General features: G+C 45.5%; 1 protein-coding gene across 1 annotated transcript in view; it reads left to right on the forward strand.

The window, feature by feature from the left end:
* P2RX2 (purinergic receptor P2X 2) overlaps nt 1-7,522 on the forward strand; it is a 201,098-nt gene extending 193,576 nt beyond the window's left edge. Inside the window, exon 12 of the mRNA XM_085633926.1 lies at nt 3,292-7,522. Coding sequence (XP_085490052.1) covers nt 3,292-3,396 — 105 coding nt within the window. The 3' untranslated portion in view covers nt 3,397-7,522. The remainder of the gene's footprint in view (nt 1-3,291) is intronic.
* Nucleotides 7,523-19,213: the final 11,691 nt, after the last annotated feature.

Below are 19,213 nucleotides of genomic sequence, written 5' to 3' on the forward strand. Positions count from 1 at the left end.
ACACGGTCCTTGATATACCCTCAGAAGGGCTAGTGATTATTTCCGTATTTACTAGCACTATGGCAGCCTAGATCTAGCTGCTGTGTGGCTGCATGATCTGTTTTTCCCCGGATTAAGGAAGGTCTCTGGGGGCCCAATGCGCGAACGGGGCAGCTTCTGATGTCTCTATGCTTCCCTTAATTGTTCGTCACTCCATAGAATTTATGACGCCCGAGCCACCATGAGTCTATACACACTCCTTTATTTGGCGCCAGGCACCTCTTCCATATTATGCCTTGAGTGTTAGATTGTCCTAGGCTAGCACTGTGCCATTGTAGACGCCTGCATTGCAGTGTTCGCAGGACAGACCTGAGCTCCAGGCCATGAATTAAAAGCGGGGACTGGCAGCGGGGGCTGTTTGCTGGGCAGCCTTTTCACCTGCAGGCTTGCATCAGCAGTATTCCCGATATAAATGCAGCTCCCGTGGTCTTTCCCTCATCGGTTTTAGTCTGTGCCCCGATGCGTGCAGTCCGATTCCTCAGCCTGTCCTCCCTTAAGTATCACCCCTTACTTACACCATGACCTGGCCGCGTCTCGCTGCAGGGTGCCTTCTCGGGAGGTCCAGTCCCGTCAGAGCACAGACCCGGGTCCTCGATCCCTCCGTTGGTGCTGGGCGTGAAGTAGCGTGCTCCGAGCCCTTTGTTAGAAGCTCCGCCGCTACCTTCCCATCCGCTGTGCCCGCTATGTTCGTCTTTACTCCTGGCCTCCTCTATGCGTGCAGCTCTATTGTACGGGAGTCCCCGGCCGCGGCCCTTGCAAGCAGGCCGCGATCTTGGCTTCGTTACCGTGGTTCTCCCGGTTGTGACAATGGCCCCAGACTGACGTCGATTTCTGCTGTGTCCTTCCGGCGGCCGATTCTTGATTTTAAATGTGCTGTGTTAGCGGATTCATGCCAGGATTTATCGGGAGAGACGCTGGTTGCCTTGGAGCTCTCCTAGGCTGTGGCCATCACTGTTGGCTGCAAACGACCTGCTCATTTTTAAGCCTGCGTTATAACCCTGTATATTAGCGAAATGTTTGAAGTCATGTACAAATGTTAATGTTTCAGGTTTCCCTGATGAAGGGCTAGTGAGCAGCCCGAAATGCATTGGGAGCACACTTACAATTTTGATTCTGCTGCTGAATTGAAGCATTTGGAATTTTTTCAGTCATGTTTGATTTCACCAGTGATCTTTGGAAATAAAAGTCTTTGGACGTTTCTTCAAGCTTGTTCACTCGTTTGGAAAAGTGTGGACTATTTGAGATTTATTGTATCAAGTTTAATGTGATTTTGAATAATCAATATAGTTGCTGTTTCAAATTTATGTACACTCATGTGGTGACGTACAGTAGTGCACTTAGTAGGCTTGGATACTTATCCTGGGTTTTCTCACTCTACTTTTAGAAAGTTGGCATGCTCTTGTCCTAACCATTTGGTGCCTGCCTACTGCCAGTGACTTAGATCACATGACTGTGAACGGCTTAGCTATTGTTCTTTGTGTACTCCTCCCAGTGAGACAAAGGCTACTAGCTGTTGGTTGGCTGTACCATGCACCACTTATACTTCAAAGAGCTGCCTCCAAAAACAAACACAGGGGAACCTGACACTAGTCTTTTATTACTCCAGACTTCTTGGAGACGTGGCAGGGGAAAATATGAACTTTCCAGAACCAGATGTGGGGGGTAATAGGAAATTCCCCCACTTCAAAGGTTGGCACTAGGTATAAATATTGGACTCTTGAACACAACTTATTCTTCAGCACACTCCTGGACCTCTGTAAGAATTCAGAAGGACTGCCTTGTACCTCAGAGGACTGCCCTGCTCCTTGAGGCATGCCTTGCTCCCCAGAGGACTGATGTGCTGCTGGAGGTCAGTCTTGCTGCTTGAAGAAGAAGTGGACCATTTCCTTGATCCAAGGACTACCAGAGTGTCTTTAAGGGCTAGTTTTCTGGCCTCCCTTGTGAGCTACAGGGACATGGCAAGGTCCAGAGACCTCAAACCCTACACCTGGGCTCTGCTGGAGCGAGTCCTAACAGTCCAAGTGGTGCCCCCCAGGTTCTGGACCCTTGATAAGGTGTTAAAGGTGCTACTTCTGTCTTATTGTAAAACTTGGAAGTTGGTAAAATTGTCACCAAAAAGTGCCAGAAGAACCGACAAAAGACTGGGCTCTACCTGCCAGCCGTTCGGCCCCGAGGTGCATCGCCAGAGAGTCTAGCTTTGCAATAGTTCCCAGTACGTTCTTCTCTGTAGCAGCAAATCCTGTTGAGCAGGACTTCCGATGTATGGTATCCAGCCTCATAGAGCCTACGATGTGCAGCTTTGTCCTGCAGGAGGTTTTTAACTTCCAAAACGTTGTCTTAAGTGCAAAGGTAAAAATCTTTATCAGGCTCGACGACAGTCTACCCACAGACTTCCTCAGCCTGGAAATCCAGCTTTGCCGGCTCTGAGCTTATTCCTACCATCATCAACAACGTCACTGGGAAATCACCCAGCATTACCTGATGACAATGACACCTCCATGGACACAGCCTGCTGCCATGGCCCACTGAACTTTACATTCTCCTGGTCTTTTCTTCAAAATTTCTTCTAAATCCACAGGTAAGCTGAGATTGGGCCCAATCCCCCTTGTGTATCCGAACCATGCGCCATTGCCGCCGACCTTAACTTTTGACTTTGCCACGGTCTTGCGTGACCAGATACCGCGGTTGGCGATTTGATCTGTTAGGCGTTAGGTTTCACAGAAAAACTTAAAAATTCATAACTCTGGTTCTACTAATTGGATTACATTTATTGTCGTGTTGCTTCAGCTATTAAAATGTACTTTATTTTACTAAATAGGTTTGGAATTTTTCTTGTGTTGTATGTAAACTTTATTACTGTTTGTGTGCCTCATAAATACTTATCACAGTGTCTCTAAGTTAAGCATGACTACTTTTGTACCAAGCTAGCAGAGGGATAAGCACCAGTTAATTTAGTGACTTTTGTGGTTCACCCTGACAGGGATTGAGGTGGTTGCTTGAGTAGGGTTTTCATACCCCTCAATCAATAACACAATTTCTTACATGGATGTTGAGCATGAATTGTTCTGATTGATTCAGGTGATGAATTTTGTGAAGGCAAATTATTTAATTAAATAGATTTTAGATCCTTGAAAGAAGTGCCATGATTAATCGGGTAAGAGTTCCGAAGGAAAAAAGCACTTTGAATATTTATCTGGCACATTGAGCTCCATCTGAACATTAATTTGCTTTTCTATTTTCTCTCTCCTGTAGATCTGGAAAAGTTTAGAGGAGCCGGAGACTACTGTCACAAGCTGCAATGATATCTCCATGCAAGAATCAACTCCAGTGGAAATCAAATGCAGCCTCCAGCCCTGACAACCACCTTCCACTGCAATGTCAGCAAAAGGAAGGACGGAGAAAGGGAATTTAACATCTATCCAGGAGAGCTTTTCAAGGCCAGAAAATATACCCTAACTCTGGTTCACAAACCACAAATGGACTGGATAATGGGGTGGGATCTGATGGAAGTGCCAGATAACCCAATCCGTAGACCATTGTGAATAGGGTGAAAAATAAAGAGAATAAAGCACTGGGTGTTCACTGCTGCCAGATTAGCCTGGGGCTGGGAATAGACTCACCCAGGGGCTGGGACCAGACTCGAACAGGAATCGGGGCTAGACACGACCCGGAACAGGCACCACACTCGTCTGGGACCAGGGCCCGACTAGTTAGGGAAACACTTTCACAGAGACTGGGACAATTCCAAGTCAGTGACCGTGGCCGGACTTACACAAGGACAGGGATAACACTCACACCAGGGTGGGATCCAGACCTAGAGGGACTGGGGCCAGAGACACACAGGTACAGGGGCCACGATGACACTCGGACTGGGGCCGAGGCCAGACACACACTGGGACAAACTGTCACTGAAGCCAGACACACACGGGAACAGGGGCCACGCTGACACTGGGACTGGGACCAGATACGCACAGACCTCAGTGACACAAGGACTGGGGCCAGACGCACACATGGACCACACTGACACTGGGACTGGGACCAGGGCCAGACTTGTAAGGGAAAAACTCTCACAGAGGCTGGGACAATTCCAAGTCAGGGATCCAGACCTAGAGCGACTGGGGCCAGAGACGCACAGGAACAGGGGCCACGCTGACACTGGGACTGGGACCAGATATGCACGGACCACGATGACCCTGGGACCGAAGCCAGACACACACTGGAACACACTGACACTGGAGCTAGACACATACAGGAACATGGACCACACAGACACTGGGACTTGTGCCAGACTTCTCAGAGGCCAGGACGAGACTCACACAGGTTCTAAGACTAGATAAATGCAAGGAATGTACAGGAACCTAGACCGGACTCACATGGGAACGGAGAGAGGAGCACTGGGATAGTAACCCAGACTCTCATACAGATTCAAGCTAGACTGACACATAGACTGGCACCATACTCACACAACATTTGGAGATGAAACCCACCCCCACAGGTGGGTACCACTGGCATCCTATCTTTGGGATCAGATTCTCACTGGTACTGTGATCAGAACCTAACTTCTGGTGGGGGCTCAGGCTGGTAGTGTGGTACTGGCATCATACACTCACTGGTACATTAGTTCCATGGCATTAGACCCCCAGTGTGACTGTGGTGCTTGAATCAAATTCTTGCACAGACCTTGCACAGACCTTGGCATTAGGCTAATGGTGGTAGTGGGCTGAGACTTTCACAGACATGAGGAACAGATTATCACTGGGATGGGAAGCACAGTCGGTCAGATCTCCACACCATGTGATGCAAACCGACCGGGAGCTACTGATACATCCTACAATGCAACTTCAGTCCATTAGATCAAATCAAAAATCAAATCCTCATTTGTAAAGCGCGAACAATCACACGTAAGGGTCTCTAGGCACTGGGGGCCGTCGGGAAGATTAAGCAAGCTATTGCCCAGAGTCACATGGTGCTGGGCTAATCTGCCGCCGGGGATCGAACCGTGATCCCCAGAATCTGGGGTCAGTCGCCCTGGCTGCGGTGCCACACCTCTTCCGTCAGATAAGGCAGCCATCATAGCAACCCGAGTCTAAAAGAATAGAATCCCAATGCTTTCTAACAATGTCACTCATTTAGCTCCGTACAAAGTGGTGTTCTGTAGAAGATGTATATCACTATATTGTTCTGAAATGTACAAAAATGTGTTAATCAGGTTGTTAATCAGGAAAAAAGAAATTAAGATTTACAAGAAAAGAAAAATTATTGCAGCCACAGTTTTCACTACGGCTATGTTGTCAATCCATAGGGAAATACAGATTTGCTGTTCATAGCTCCACTTCTCTTTATCTTGATGCTGTAGTCAATATTGTGACTTTGATATTTTTGTAGCTCGAAGTTTGGGACACAATATAGTGAACCCAACCCCTTCCCCACCTCCGTATAACCCGAATTCATCAACATGTCACTTTGTAAAATCAACAATGCCAAAAGTAGTGTTGCCACTTTTTTCGGGATTGACTAAAACAGTTTGGGTTGGTCAATTTGGGACGGAGATCAATCTTCCCTATGCAGATTCTTAGTGTGTTTGGGTCTGGATACTTCAGCTGTTCCATGAGGGCATAAACTGTGGTTGGGGCCGAAAAAGGTCAATGTAGCTTTGGCAACCCAAGCTGCATGTGGTCAGAATGTCCGGAAGTGAGAATGTTGCCTGTCTCATTAGTGCCTCTTCCATGTTCTCCTCCCTGTAGACTCCTACATTGATGCTCTCAATCTCCAGGCATCCTTGTTGTGCCCACGCTGGTCTGTCTTACCCGTGGGCTTCTTCTGTCTCCTCGTGCATCACAGCAAGAAATGGTCGAAGCACTGTCAGTAACTTTCCTATCCCAGCAGCTCGCTGTGTAAATCAAGGAACCAAATGCCTCCTATAGGCACCCACAACCAGAGATGTTCTGTGCCCTATGGTTGGAAACTCACTCCATGTCGTCAGAACACCTCGTGTCCACTCACGGGATGTCAGACTGACAGTCTGAATAAATAGTTCCAGGAGATGAGGGCCTAGTTTGCTCCAAATGAACCAACTGTCCCCTCAGTACTATCCTATAGAGTAGGCTCAGTACCCTGACTTTTACAGGCCCATCTCTATACCCATGCATCAGAAAGACTGCCATTCTTAGCATCCCTCCTCAGACAGCAACCTTTAATTTCCTTGGGGTTCAGCCTTCTGCAATGTTCCTTACTATTGTCTCACTGCACCTGCTTCTTTCTAGAAGCCCTCATCATTCCTTCTCTTGTACTGCTTCTCTCCTGCGTCCACACAATCAATAAACTAATTCAGCTTTCTATGGGCCTTATTACGACTATGGCGGTCCCATGGACCGCCGTAGTCATGGTGGCGGTCGGACCGCCGTCACAATGTTGGACCACCCGCAGTATTATAAGTGTGGCGGTCAGACCGCCACTGAGCCGCTGCTACTGCCGTAGTTCAAAGAACCTGAGGTGGTGGCAGCGGTTCGAGGCCAAAATATGCTCGGCGGTGCCGCAGCGGCACCCCTGAGCATACTTTGAGTTGCCTCACCACCACCCTTTTCATGGCCGTCGCACTGCCATGAAAAGGGTGGTGGTGAGCCAGGGCCCCTTGAGCCTCTGTGCACAGGGGAGCATGCAGGGGACACCTGCTGTGCTCCTGTGTAGTTATGCACCCCCAGTTCCTGCACGGGAAGGAATGCACGACATTGAGCTTCTAAACAGTACTGCCGTGGGACCACCACACCACCCACCTGCCAGACCACAAAATTACTTGTAATCTGGCAGGCAGGAGGCGATGAGTTTCGCTGGTCCTGGAGTGGGTGGTGGCTTGCCACCTACTCCAGAACCATCGAAACTCATAATAAGGCCCTATGACTCTTAGTTCCCCAATGACCCTAACTGTTTCCTAACTGTTCCTTAACTTGCATATTCCTCTACACCCTCTACCCGTGTTTCACCTCTCTTAAGTCAATGGCTCAGTTTCTTCCCTCTGTAGAGACCATCCCAGTCTCCACTCCTCTGTGTCTTCACTCTTTATATTAACAATCTCTGTCCCAGCAGTGTCACTGCCATGCATAGAGAGGATTTCTTCTCAGTTGCCAGTTATTTTCCAGAGACCCTTATTATCAATGCAATGGTCCTGCCTGTTGCAAAAAGTCTTTCTATTTGCCCAGAGTTCCCTCAGTTTCCTGGAACCACACTCACACTTAATGCACCTTTAGAGACTAATGCTGGGACAGCAGTTCTTCCAATTTTCACAGGTTGCCGACATATCCTCTTCTCCCAAGAGCTTGTCACTGCCATCTAAGATGTTTTCTCTTTGCTACTAGTTTCTCAAAAAATATTCCTACTAAGAACTTGCCTCTTTGGACAAAGTCAGGGATGTGATCCAAAACGTGGGCCAAGAAGTGTTTTTGAATCATCATTCAGTCTCCTCAGAATGTATATGGAATCATCTTTATTCCACAAGTGATGATATGCCCTCTAACTGAATAAATGTTTTTTTAACAACATTGGCTTTGTTCCTTATTGTACGTAAGGAAACGTAGCTCTACACAGATCCAAAATCTTTTCACTCTCTTCTTCATAAATTACAATTCAATTTTTTCTCCTAAACAATGTAGTGTCTATTCAATCACAAGCATTAAGGGATATGACACAGAGTTCTAGAGATGTTCTGAAATGCTCTTGTATCTATCAAATGTCGAAGTGCAGAATAATCAACATGGTGTAATGAATCGCATTGTCCTGATGATGCAGACCACATGATATCACTGCCTTCCAATCATGGTGCCTGTTTCACCTAACACAGATGGATCTAAAGCTGTGAGATGCCAACAAGGATGAGATGCGGTACCAAGAAGGTTTCACAGATTCAACATCTTCTGAATTTACTGTAGGCTGGAGACCAAATCTCGTGCAAATTGTTCCTTGCTGTGGATTGTCTCCCCGTCACTAAGGTTTTGGTTTTTAGAGTGAAGATGCAAAAGTAATAATTTTGCCTGATCGCGTCTCTGAGATACCAGAGATCCCAGAGTGAATGATAAATTCTTCCGAACCCCAATTTCATCTTTGTAAGAGTAAACTTCTTGCTGCAGTGACATATGCAGGCTCTTACTCTAGGAAGAAAAAATTTGAACACTCCTTTTAGGATGTGACTGAACAAATATGTGTGTTTCTACTTTCACACACTCTAAGCAGAGGTCAGAGATTTACTGAACGAATATTGGTGTATCTGTAATGAAACCCTTATGAATCTTGAAAATTACACATGTCTGGTCTTAACTGGGCTTAAATTTACATCTTCAACTTTGACTATTGTGAATGTGTGAGACCTGCACGGGGACTCGGCTTTCCCATGGGCCAATTACATACCCTTCATTTACTCCGTGCATTTTAGTTCCTACCTGCCTTATCTTATCTGAACACGTAACATCAATTCCACATCACCACCAAAAGGTTTCCAGAAGGTTCTGTGCACGAGTTTACCTCTTATCCAGTCTCTCTGAAGTACGAAAGGCATAATGCACTACTTGGGGGCACAAATGTGGGGGCCTTAAGCCATGCTCATAAAATGCATGAAGAGGATGGGGGCCAGGTATTTTATGGAATTTGTAAAGTGCACTGCTACACTAAGGTGTCCTGGCACCAAATAGTCCAATCCAAGAGCAAGAAACAAATGTTGTGAGAGACTCAACCTCTAGGGAAGAGCCAGGAGTACTGTCCCATTTTAACAAGCAAAGGGATTGATCTGAGCTCTTAATCTTAAAGGCAACGCCTTCCCCCCTTTTGAACAGAAAGAAACAAGGAGAGAAAGAAAGAAAGAACAAGCATTTACAATGCAATGGTCTCGGCAACATTCTAGGTAGAGCTATTGGTATTGCTCATTATTTTTTTATGATTTTTGTATCCCTAAATTTATGGCATTGTCTATTCTATTGGCATTAGTCTTTTTTTTGCATGTGTGATACCTATTGCATTAGCAGAGAGAGAGTGAGGTAGTGAGATAGAGAGTGAGGTATTGAAATAGAGAGTGAGGTAGTGAGAGAGAGTGAGGTAGATAGAGAGTGAGGTAGTGAAAGAGTGAGTTAGTGAGTGAGGTATTTTCTGACGTAGTGAGATAGAAACAGTGAGTGATGTTGTGAGATAGAGAAAGATTGAGGTAGTGAAAGAGAGTGAGGTAGTGAGGGATGTTGTGAGGTATTAGGATAGAAACAGAGTGATGTAGTGAAGTAGTGAGATAGAGTGAGGTAGTGAAAGAGTGATGTAGTGAAGTTTTGAGAGAGTGTGTTGTGATATAGTGAGGTAGTGAGAGTGAGATAGAAATAGATAGTGATGTAGTTATAGAAAGTGAGGTAGTGAGATAGAAAGAGAGTGAGTGAAGTTTTTAAGTGGTGTGTTAGAGTGAGAGATAGTTACGGCGACCGGAGGTGAGTTGGTGACGGAACCACAACCTATTTATATAGTGCGCTACTATCGTAGCCAAATAGCAGGCGGCTGTGATTGTCTCATAATTGGAGAATGGTGCGAAGACGCCGAAACAATCACACTAGTCGGCCGTCCATGCACATATTTAGAGGCTGTCAATTAAATTAATAACTATAAATCGCGGCATGATACTCTTGCCGTCTTTGACTTCAAATTCACTACGTTACAAAGATATAGATGACAAACAGTGATACACACTACAGACGGCAGTAATGCATACTCCAAAACGCACTTAACTGTTACCGAGAGTAAGCTGACACTACGAAGGCGCCGGAACACTGCCACTATTCAGCCGCGCCTGCGCATTTATGCAAGTAAAAAGTGGTTCAAAAGAAATAATGACTATGCCCACAAAACACTCCAGAATAACCCCGCAAGTAAAGCACTTCACCTGCTCGTTGGGTGCTTCCAGACCTTTGACCGCGCTCCAACAACTGCCGTCCCAGCCCGCCTTGACACTACCTTTCTTCAGCACTCCTCCACGGTCCACACCCCTGCCACCTACTCGCGTCACAGCCTGGCCTCAACTACACGAAGCGAAGCGCGCACCCATTGGTCCACACCAGCCAGCTGACTCGCGGGATAAGCGCACGTGGATGACTGTTTCTTTTCCACAAGATATTAACGTCACTTCCTCGTCTCAGAGAGGCGAAGCATGGCAGCAAAATAGAAAAGAGACAAAGGGCATATTAATTTCTGTCTAATCAATTGTTTGAAGCACCTAGAGCAAAATTGCTGTCACCGCAGCGGTCATCTTCAGAAAGAGGTGTATTAGTTATTTATTCAGTAGCAAGCAATTAAACAATCGTACCGATGACGCCGAAAAGAGAAGTGGACACGCCTATACCTAGATTAGACATAATGCTCACACTGTGGAAGAACGGACCTCTTTAAGTATCCAAAAATTATTACATAGTCAACATTCGTACAAAACTGCTCTTACGACAGCTTCACTATTTGTATATTGCCAACGTATTCGTCTATGGTAGCGGTTTAATTTTCAGCACCCCTGTATTTAATACCGAACACCGTCATTCCAAAATGTCCGTCACTGCGAACAGGGACGGTCGACGAAGGAGGTCGGGGCTCACATCAGCTGTCCGGGCACTGTGTCGTTTACATAAATAAATCACCGCATAAGTATTTGTAGGAATGGGGGCAGGTCGGGAAGAGAAACGCAGCGGCACAACAACACGGCGCCGAATGGATGGATCCTCATGGGCAGACGACAGGAAAAAAATGGCGGATGGAAGCTTCGAAACCTTTTCGGATTCGGGGGCGTGTTCCTGCTGTTCTAAAAGGGCGTGGCTAAAAAGTGGAAAGAACAGCAAGGAACACGCCCCCGAATCTGAAAAAGACGGAGCCTATTTGGAGGGACGGCTCTCTCCTCCAATGGTTGGCCTCCGTTTAGGAAGCCAGCCAATGGAGGAGAAGCAAAAAGAGAGGCGGGCTAAATAGCCACTCTAGAAAACATTAAATCTCCGACTTCCGGTTCTGCCTCCGGCAGACCGGTAGTCCTCGACCTAAAAAGGGAAGAAAGAAATTAGGCCAGGAGAGAAGGTTAGGGAAGGAGAAGAGAAAGAAAAAAGTACAAAAGAGTGCAACTTAATGCAAAACAGTTTCAAATTGACAAAATCTGATCTGCTCTGCTGTGAAATAGTAGCAGTCAGAAAAGCAAAACACTTCAAAGGAATTTACAACAGCATTGGCAGGTGATGCGATCTGCTAAAGATGGAACGTGCATCAGAAGCATCCTGCTATCATATCAGGCTCTAAACACAAAGGCAAAGCTAAATCAATTATAAACTAAAAACAAAAAAACTGCATTGAAGGGAACTAGCTTATGTGTGGATGTGTCCCTCATGAGAGAGCAAAATGCAGTCACTCAAAGTTAAATGAACCTGTGGATCACGTAGGCTGCCCCACAGTCCCATGCCATATGCTGTAGTGGGCGGAAGCAAAATGTGAATGACACAAACACAGACCAATGGATGAATAGAGTTGGATGAAAGCCCCTTTAGGTAAGTATATTATACAATCAAAAGGTCTTGGTTAACACCAGAGCTAGAAAGGGGGACTAAAACCAAGTGTGTGGCTGAGATGCAGAGGCTGCATAATGGACAGTATGTAAGTATGGCTTTAAACAAACGCAGTCTTAGTATCTTCATACTGGTGAGGGTCTCCTCAAGATACAAGAACAGTCTCAGCATTCCTCTGTCTTCTCATCCATCCCAGGCACTTTCCAACTACCATATATTCCACTCACACAGAACCAACCACTGAACATTATACATGTAACATCATAGGATGGATTCACCAAGTCAGTGTAGCTTCTGTCACACACATACCTACAGATCCAAACACATCCAGAGGAAGAGCTGTACCAGGAATGAATATTCGTGGCATAAAAACCACTTTTCTTTACAAGAGTTTTCATTCTAGGTTCTATTTGTGTGTTTTTACAGCTGTTTTCAGGGCATCTCAGTCTGTTGGTTTATCTCATTAATGCTCTGGTGCAGTGTACTGTGTCTTACTCACGTCTGGTTGCTGTTCTGTTGGAGGTGTTCTGTGTGCTTCACATCTGTCTTGTTAACACTGTGTTTGAGATATACTCTTTCCTACTCATGTCTATTCAAAGCTCTTAGAGATGTACTCTGTCCTACTCAAATGTCCTGGTGAAACTCTGACAAATGGTTGCTTTGTTTTAGCCATATGTTATACAAAAGGCTCTGTTGGACGTGTACTGTGTCCTGCTCATTCGTCCTGTTAAAGGTTTGTTTGGAGGTGCACACTGCCCTACTCATGTGCCTTGTTAAGGCTCTGTGGGTGGCTTACTCTGTCCTTCTCGTGTCTTTTTAACGCTCTGTTAGAGGTGAACTCAGTCCTGCTTATGGATTGCTAGCACTCTTTTGTAGGTATCTTGTTAAAGCTCTTTGGAATATGTACTCGGAATTGGCTGAGGTTCTTGGGATTGGCATCCACGGACGGGGTCCTTCATCCTATGCGGTGGGTGGGCTTCGGCAGGATCACCGTTTGCAACCTGTCCTGTCCATGGAACTTGGTATCGGCAACCAGTTATGTGCATTGCGACGGACTACCGAGTTTTCTCTCCTGCTCCCCCATATCCTCCCGTCTACATCCTGTTCTGTGATGATGGTGGGTGTGAGGCGGCCATCTTACCCCCATATGCTGACCTTCTCAGCTGTTTTGCTTCTCCTTACTTTTTGTACATTGATGTCTGTTTTTACTTATTTGTATCTTGTGCAACTTCCTCGCTCTCATCTATGTAAAGCGCTCTGATACCTTCGGGTCTAGCCAGCGCTATATAAAACTCAAAAAATAAATTAATATTCGTATCTCTAGTTATCACTCTGTCAGAGGTGAACTCATTTCTCCCCATGTATCTAGTTAAAGATCTGTTACCGGTGTAATCTCTTCCACCAGGGTACATTCTGCCAAGCTTTACGTCAGTCCTTGTCTTTTGTTTCGTTGAAACTGTTTCAGGTGTACTCTTTGTTACGCATTAGTCTTATTAGAGCTCTTTTGAAGGTGTACTCTCTTCCACCCATGTGCATTTTTAACATTCTTCTAAAGTTCTACTCCATCCTACTCATATCTCTTCTTAAAACTGTTTGAGGTGTGCTCTTTCTTCCCTACTTGTCAGTCTTATCAGAGATCTTTTCGAGGCGCACTCTGTTTCTCTGTGTAATTTCAGCATCCTTCAACATCCTTCCGAAGGTTTACTCTGTCATATTCATATGTCATATTCTGTTTGAGGTGTACTTTATAATGCAGATAGGAGGGGTGCAGGGCTAATGACTTGCCCCAACATCACCATCCTATATTACATATATTTGTATCCTGACCGGGAAAACCAGGAATAAAATATAAAGAGGATATTGCTGAGCCAGTTTTAAATTAGATTTCTAAACATTTGTTTGACCCCTGATGCTATCTGTTTGTATTGTCTTCCCCACCCTTATGCTCCATCCCAGGCGTTGGTGTGAGTAGGGATGTCGTTAGCAAGCCCAATGATGTAGCATGCCACAATTTGTGGGTGAGAGCATTTTTTAACAAACAGCGTCTGCACCACATTCACCTTTTGCAGTGGACTTCTCTAACCTCCTGCACCCTCCTGTGTGTTCGGATGTTTGCTTTGAAAGAAGGTGTAGGAGTGATACCTCCTTCCCCTTTGTTTTGTGTGATGAGGTTTACTCTTTCCTACTCCTATGTCTTGGTAACACTCTGTTGGGGGTGAACTCTGCTCAACCTATGTGTACTGTTAACATTCTTCTGAGGTTTTCCTCAATCATACTCGTATATATTTGAGGTGTACTCTTCCTTTCTCATTTGTCTTGTTAAAACTCTGTACGAGGTGTACTCTGTTCCGCCCATGTATATGGTTAACATTGTTCTGAGGTTTTACTCTTTTACTCTTTTATACACCTATGTCTTTTTAAACCTGTGTTTGAGGTGTGTTCTTTCCTACTCCTAAGTCTTGTTAAAGCTCTGTTAGAGATGTTCTCTGTTCTTCCCATGCGTACTGTTAACATTCTTCCAGATTTCTACTCTGTCCTACCCAAATATCTTATGAAACCTCTGTTTCAGGTATACCCTTGGCTCTTACCAGCATGCTGTTGGAGACATACTCTGCTCTGCTCATTCATCTTTTCAAAGCTCTATTGAAGGTTGTTAAAAACTGGGTCGTTGGTAGGCTGGGGTGTGAGCCCTGGTCAACAGCAACCACAATCCTAGCAAGGGGAATGCACAAGCAAACGTTAAATTAACCTTTGTTCACCCTCTAGTAGCTTGGCACAGAGCAGTCAGGATTAACTTGAAGGCAATGCGTAAAGTATTTGTGCGACACATTTAAATGTAATAACTGTGAAAACACCACACAAAAAGATCCCACGCCAGGTTTAGGAAATTAGAGTTAGAGTTTAATTGATAAAACAAGACCAAAATGACAAAAATACATTAAGTAGAACTTGAGATATTGAATTTCAACTTTGTTTAAAGAATAGTGCCTAGGAGCAAAAAGCGCTTTTTAGGATATCTGGTTGCACCAGATTGGGACAAAGTCAAAAGTTCATGTCAACCACGATGGAGCATGGGCCAGCTACAGGGACCCAGTTAGACCTGCCTAACCAAAGTACTTTAAATACTAGTTGCCTTGCATTGCGTGGATCCGTGGCAAGTAGCGTTGCTCAGTCGAAGCGATGCATCAGTTCTGAGATGCGGCGCTGCTGCAGAGCAAGGTCCTGTGTGTCGTCATCAAGGAAGCTGTCAATGGGGCTCTGCGATGTGAAATCCGGGCATCAGGGTGCAGTGCATCAGTGCCGAAGAGCTGCAAGGCTGCGATGCAGAGGTCATCGGAGTCATCAAGCTGCCGTCGGTGAGGCATGCAAGGACCCATGTCAGAGATGCGCCATGCCGGCGGTCTTGCAGTGGTTTAGAGGATGCGAAGGCGATGCAGACCTTCTGCGGACCAATCCACACAACTGCACTGATGCATCAGTTCTGCTCAAGTTTGCAACACTCAGCCGAGGAAATGCATCGGTTCAGCTAGAGGATGCGCTGCTCAGCAGAAATGCGTCAGTTCTGCTGGTCAGCACCTTAGGCCCACCTTCACGCGTTCAGCACTGGGATGGCATCACTTGGCAGGATAGACTCACAGATGACAGAGTCCAGGTGCAGATGCAAGGTTGTTGGAAGCCTATTATGTCTCTGAGGCTTCAGATCAGGAGGCCAGATACTAGCCCTGGGAATCACCCTGGGTTCTGAGTTTAGGTGATGCAGGCCCAGTCCTTCTCACCCAGGAAAGAGGGCAGCCGGTCAGCACAGCAAAGCAGAAGTCCAGCAGAGTAGCAGTCCAGCAAAGTGGCAGCGCTTTCAGCAGCACAGTAGACTTTCTTCATGGCACTGTATCCACAGGTCCAGAAGTGTATTGAAGTGGTGGTGTCCAAAGTCCAGTTCTTATACACAGTGGTGCCTTATAAGTGGGGGGACTTATAAGAGATGCCTTTAAACTGCACAGATGCCCTCTCTTTCTGCCCTGCTCTAGACTCACTACATCCTATTCTTTTGTAAGTGGGGCTGTGTCCAGTTCTCCCTCCCATGTTGTCAGGATGGCCCATCAGTTCACACCTAAGCTCCTATTGTTTGCGGCTGTCTAAGTGGAATACACAAAGCCAATCTGCCACCCACCCCAGATGTGTGATCAGAGACATGCTGCAGACATCAAATGGATAAGGTAAGAAAATGCCCATTTTCTAGTAGGCGTAGTGGCCTACTGAACGCGTCCCATCCCCCACCCCAACAGACCATGCCTGCAACCTCCGCATCATCTTGGACAGCAAGCTATCTATGAAGAAACAGGTAAACACAGTCTCATCTGCCTGCTTCCACACCCTACGCATGCTCTGCAAGATCTTCAGGTGGCTCCCAGTCAACACCAGAAGTACCGTTACACAGTCCCTTGTCACCAGCAGGTTGGACTATGGGAACACACTCTACGTAGGAATCACTAAACAACTCCTGAAGAAACTACAGACAATACAAAACTTGGCAGTATGACTCATCATCGTCCTCCTCAGACGGATCCACATCACACCCCACCTCAATAAAATACACTGACTCCCAATCCAGAAGATGCCAGTTCAAGATGCTGACCCACGCTTACAAAGGGCTACTTAAGAGTGTGGCACAATCAGTTTTGCAGACCCACTAGCAGCATATAATATACAGGCCCTGGGCACAGGTAGTGCACATTACTAGGGACTTACAAGTAAATGAAATATGCTAATTGTGGTTAAGCCAATGTTACCACGTTTTAGGTAAAGAGCAAAAGCACTTGCACTGGTTAGCAGCGAGAAAGTGCACAGAGTCCTAAAGCCAACAAAAAAGAATTCGGCAAAAAGGTAAGAAGAAAGACAAAATGTTTGGGGGTGATCCAACAGAAACAAAGGTGTATTCTGTCCTTGCTCATGCCTCTCTGTTTGACAAAGGCTAACACCAAAACTCATCACCACTTGAAATAAAACTCGAATCCTGGAGTTCAGGGTTTTGTGTGCTGACAGGAGCGACACATAAATTGGATACTTTGCGGGGACTGCACCTGTAAATTGGCACCGATGTTGAAAGAAAATATATACCGTGATGAAGGAGTGTTGTTAACTCCGAAACGCGTAGGACGCAGTGTCGATAAAATGAACTGCACTTTGAAAAGAGGCCATAGCTCCAGTGTTCTTTGTACCCTTGGATCGAAGGAAGCACGCAGTGGTAATCGTTTGGATATATATATATAGAAATTCTGCCGTTATAGTTAGTTCAGCTAACTATAACTCGCGCCCCCGCAATGCACTGCTGATGATGTCACATATTACATCATTCATGACATGGTCAGTGACATCACTGATGACATCACTGATGACATCTCAAATGACATCACTGATGACATCATCCAGGGAATGTGTTTTTCTTTAAAATTTAAATATGTATTATATAAATACCAAGCTGTATTGAAGAATGAGTGAATGTATAAGTGTCTGGATGGAGGATTTAGTAGGTGTGTGACTCACTGTTTAAGTGAGTGATTAAATGTGTCTTACTGAATACATGGGTTAGTGACTAAACTGTGTCAATGTCTGTATCAGTGTGTCTGTTGTTGTATAACCTGTTGCATCAATTGGTCAGTAGCTCCACGGGTGTCTATATGGGTTATTGATTAGTTGCCTGAGTAATTGTATGGGAGACTGTGTGTATGGTTGGGTGGGGGGTGTGACTCTGTGAATAGATGTGTGAGTGGTTGATTGACTGGGTGTATGACTTTAAGAGTGCATGTGGAAACAGTTCTATGGGTGAGTGAGTGTGTGTATGGATGTGTTGGTGAGTGAATGGATGTCTCAGTGGTAGATGCCCAAGTAAGTACAAAAGTAAAAGGCAGTATATGCGAGAGTTGGAGTCTATACATGACTATATGTGAGAGATAGTGATTGTGGGAGTGGTTGTATGGATGAGTGTATACTTGTATTAGTGATCATATAAGAGAGTAAGTATGCGTTTGTATCTGTATGAATAAATGAGGTGGTGTGTGTATAACTGTGTAGGTGAGTATATGGAACTGTGATTGATTCTTTGCATGACTGACTAGGATAAGTGCATGACTGACTAGGATGAGTGGTGGTGTGTGAGTGTCTGCATAGGTGTATGAGTGCATATGATAGTGTTGTATTGATCAGTGACTACATGTATGAATGGTTGTATGGATGAATGAGTGCATGTGTCTGTAGACCTAGGAATTAGTGAGTCATTTGTAGTAACTGGAATTGGTGTGTCGATGGTTTTGAAAATGATTGTCTGTATTTTACAGGTGGTGTATCAAAGGCTATATTAGGGTGTGAGGAGGTGCATCAGATTGTCACGTGGATGATGTCATCAGTGATGTCATCAGTGATGTCATTTGAGATGTCATCAGTGATGTCACTGACCATGTAATGAATGATGTAATATGTGATGTCATCAGCAGTGCATTGCGGGGGCGCGAGTTATAGTTAGCTGAACTAACTATAACAGCGGAATTTCTATGGTTTTGTATGAGTGAAATGTACAACTAACTATAGCGTCCCTGAAACCTATGGTTTTTTCAGTGAATTTCAAAGGTTTTTTAAATGCTAATTTTGTATTATTTTCTTCTTTAAACCTATAGTTTTTTCAGTGATTTTAAATTATCACTTCATTGTCAACCTAGTGAAAACAGACAATATCCCCAGTTTTCCAGCAATAGCTTCCACAAATTGTTTTTTATCACAAATGAGAACAACAACTAACGGTAATGATATACAGAGTAGACGTCCCCGTGCAAAAATTAACACAAAAGCACCAGTTCCCGATATTTTCAACGAGCAGCCAAATCTGGGGTGCGATCCAAAAACAGGGAATAAGCCACGTTTGCAGTAGGTATCTAAAATCTGCATTTTACTGGTGTAAACCAGGACGACTACCTACAATGTGAAAGGGATCGCAGCCCAGAATCACATCTGAAATGCAACATATGTCATAGAGTTACTGATCACGCAGCTCAAACACCCATGAAGGCCACAACACTCACTGCCACTAGCCTCAGGACTACCCCCCCGGACCACCCCCCTCCCTACTACCACAGAGGCAGCGCAGAACAGGACAGCGGAGCTTCCAAAAACGGCATGGTCCCTCAGCCACACAATACTTGAATGTCGGCAGATATGGCAAGCAAATATGACCGAAGGACGCAACTCATCCATCAATAATAATAATGTACACAATACCAAGTGTAACGGTGATGTGCTGGACAGACCTCACTATACAGATCAGAAACCTCTCCATCTGTACATATACTGCTGGTGCTTGTAGTGTTGTGCACAATAGCCGCAACCATGTTACCTCAGGCAGTGGGGAAGATCTTGGGCATGTAGATGAGTTGTCCTCCCCTGGAAGCGGGAGCGCAGTGGGCTGGTCCAACGTACGCCACTCCAGCGTAGGAGTATGAATAAATAAGTCGGGGCTCTGGGCGTGGTTCACTTGTGAACTATGAAGACCAATGAGTCTGCCAGAGCGGCGGGCCTCACCCTGCCACGTGGCTGCCACCATGACTGTGGGTCTCCTCAACACAGGTCCCTGCGAAACC

This window comes from Triturus cristatus, chromosome 11 (assembly GCF_964204655.1).
Source record: "Triturus cristatus chromosome 11, aTriCri1.1, whole genome shotgun sequence".
In the NCBI taxonomy this organism is placed as follows: Eukaryota; Metazoa; Chordata; class Amphibia; order Caudata; family Salamandridae; genus Triturus; species Triturus cristatus.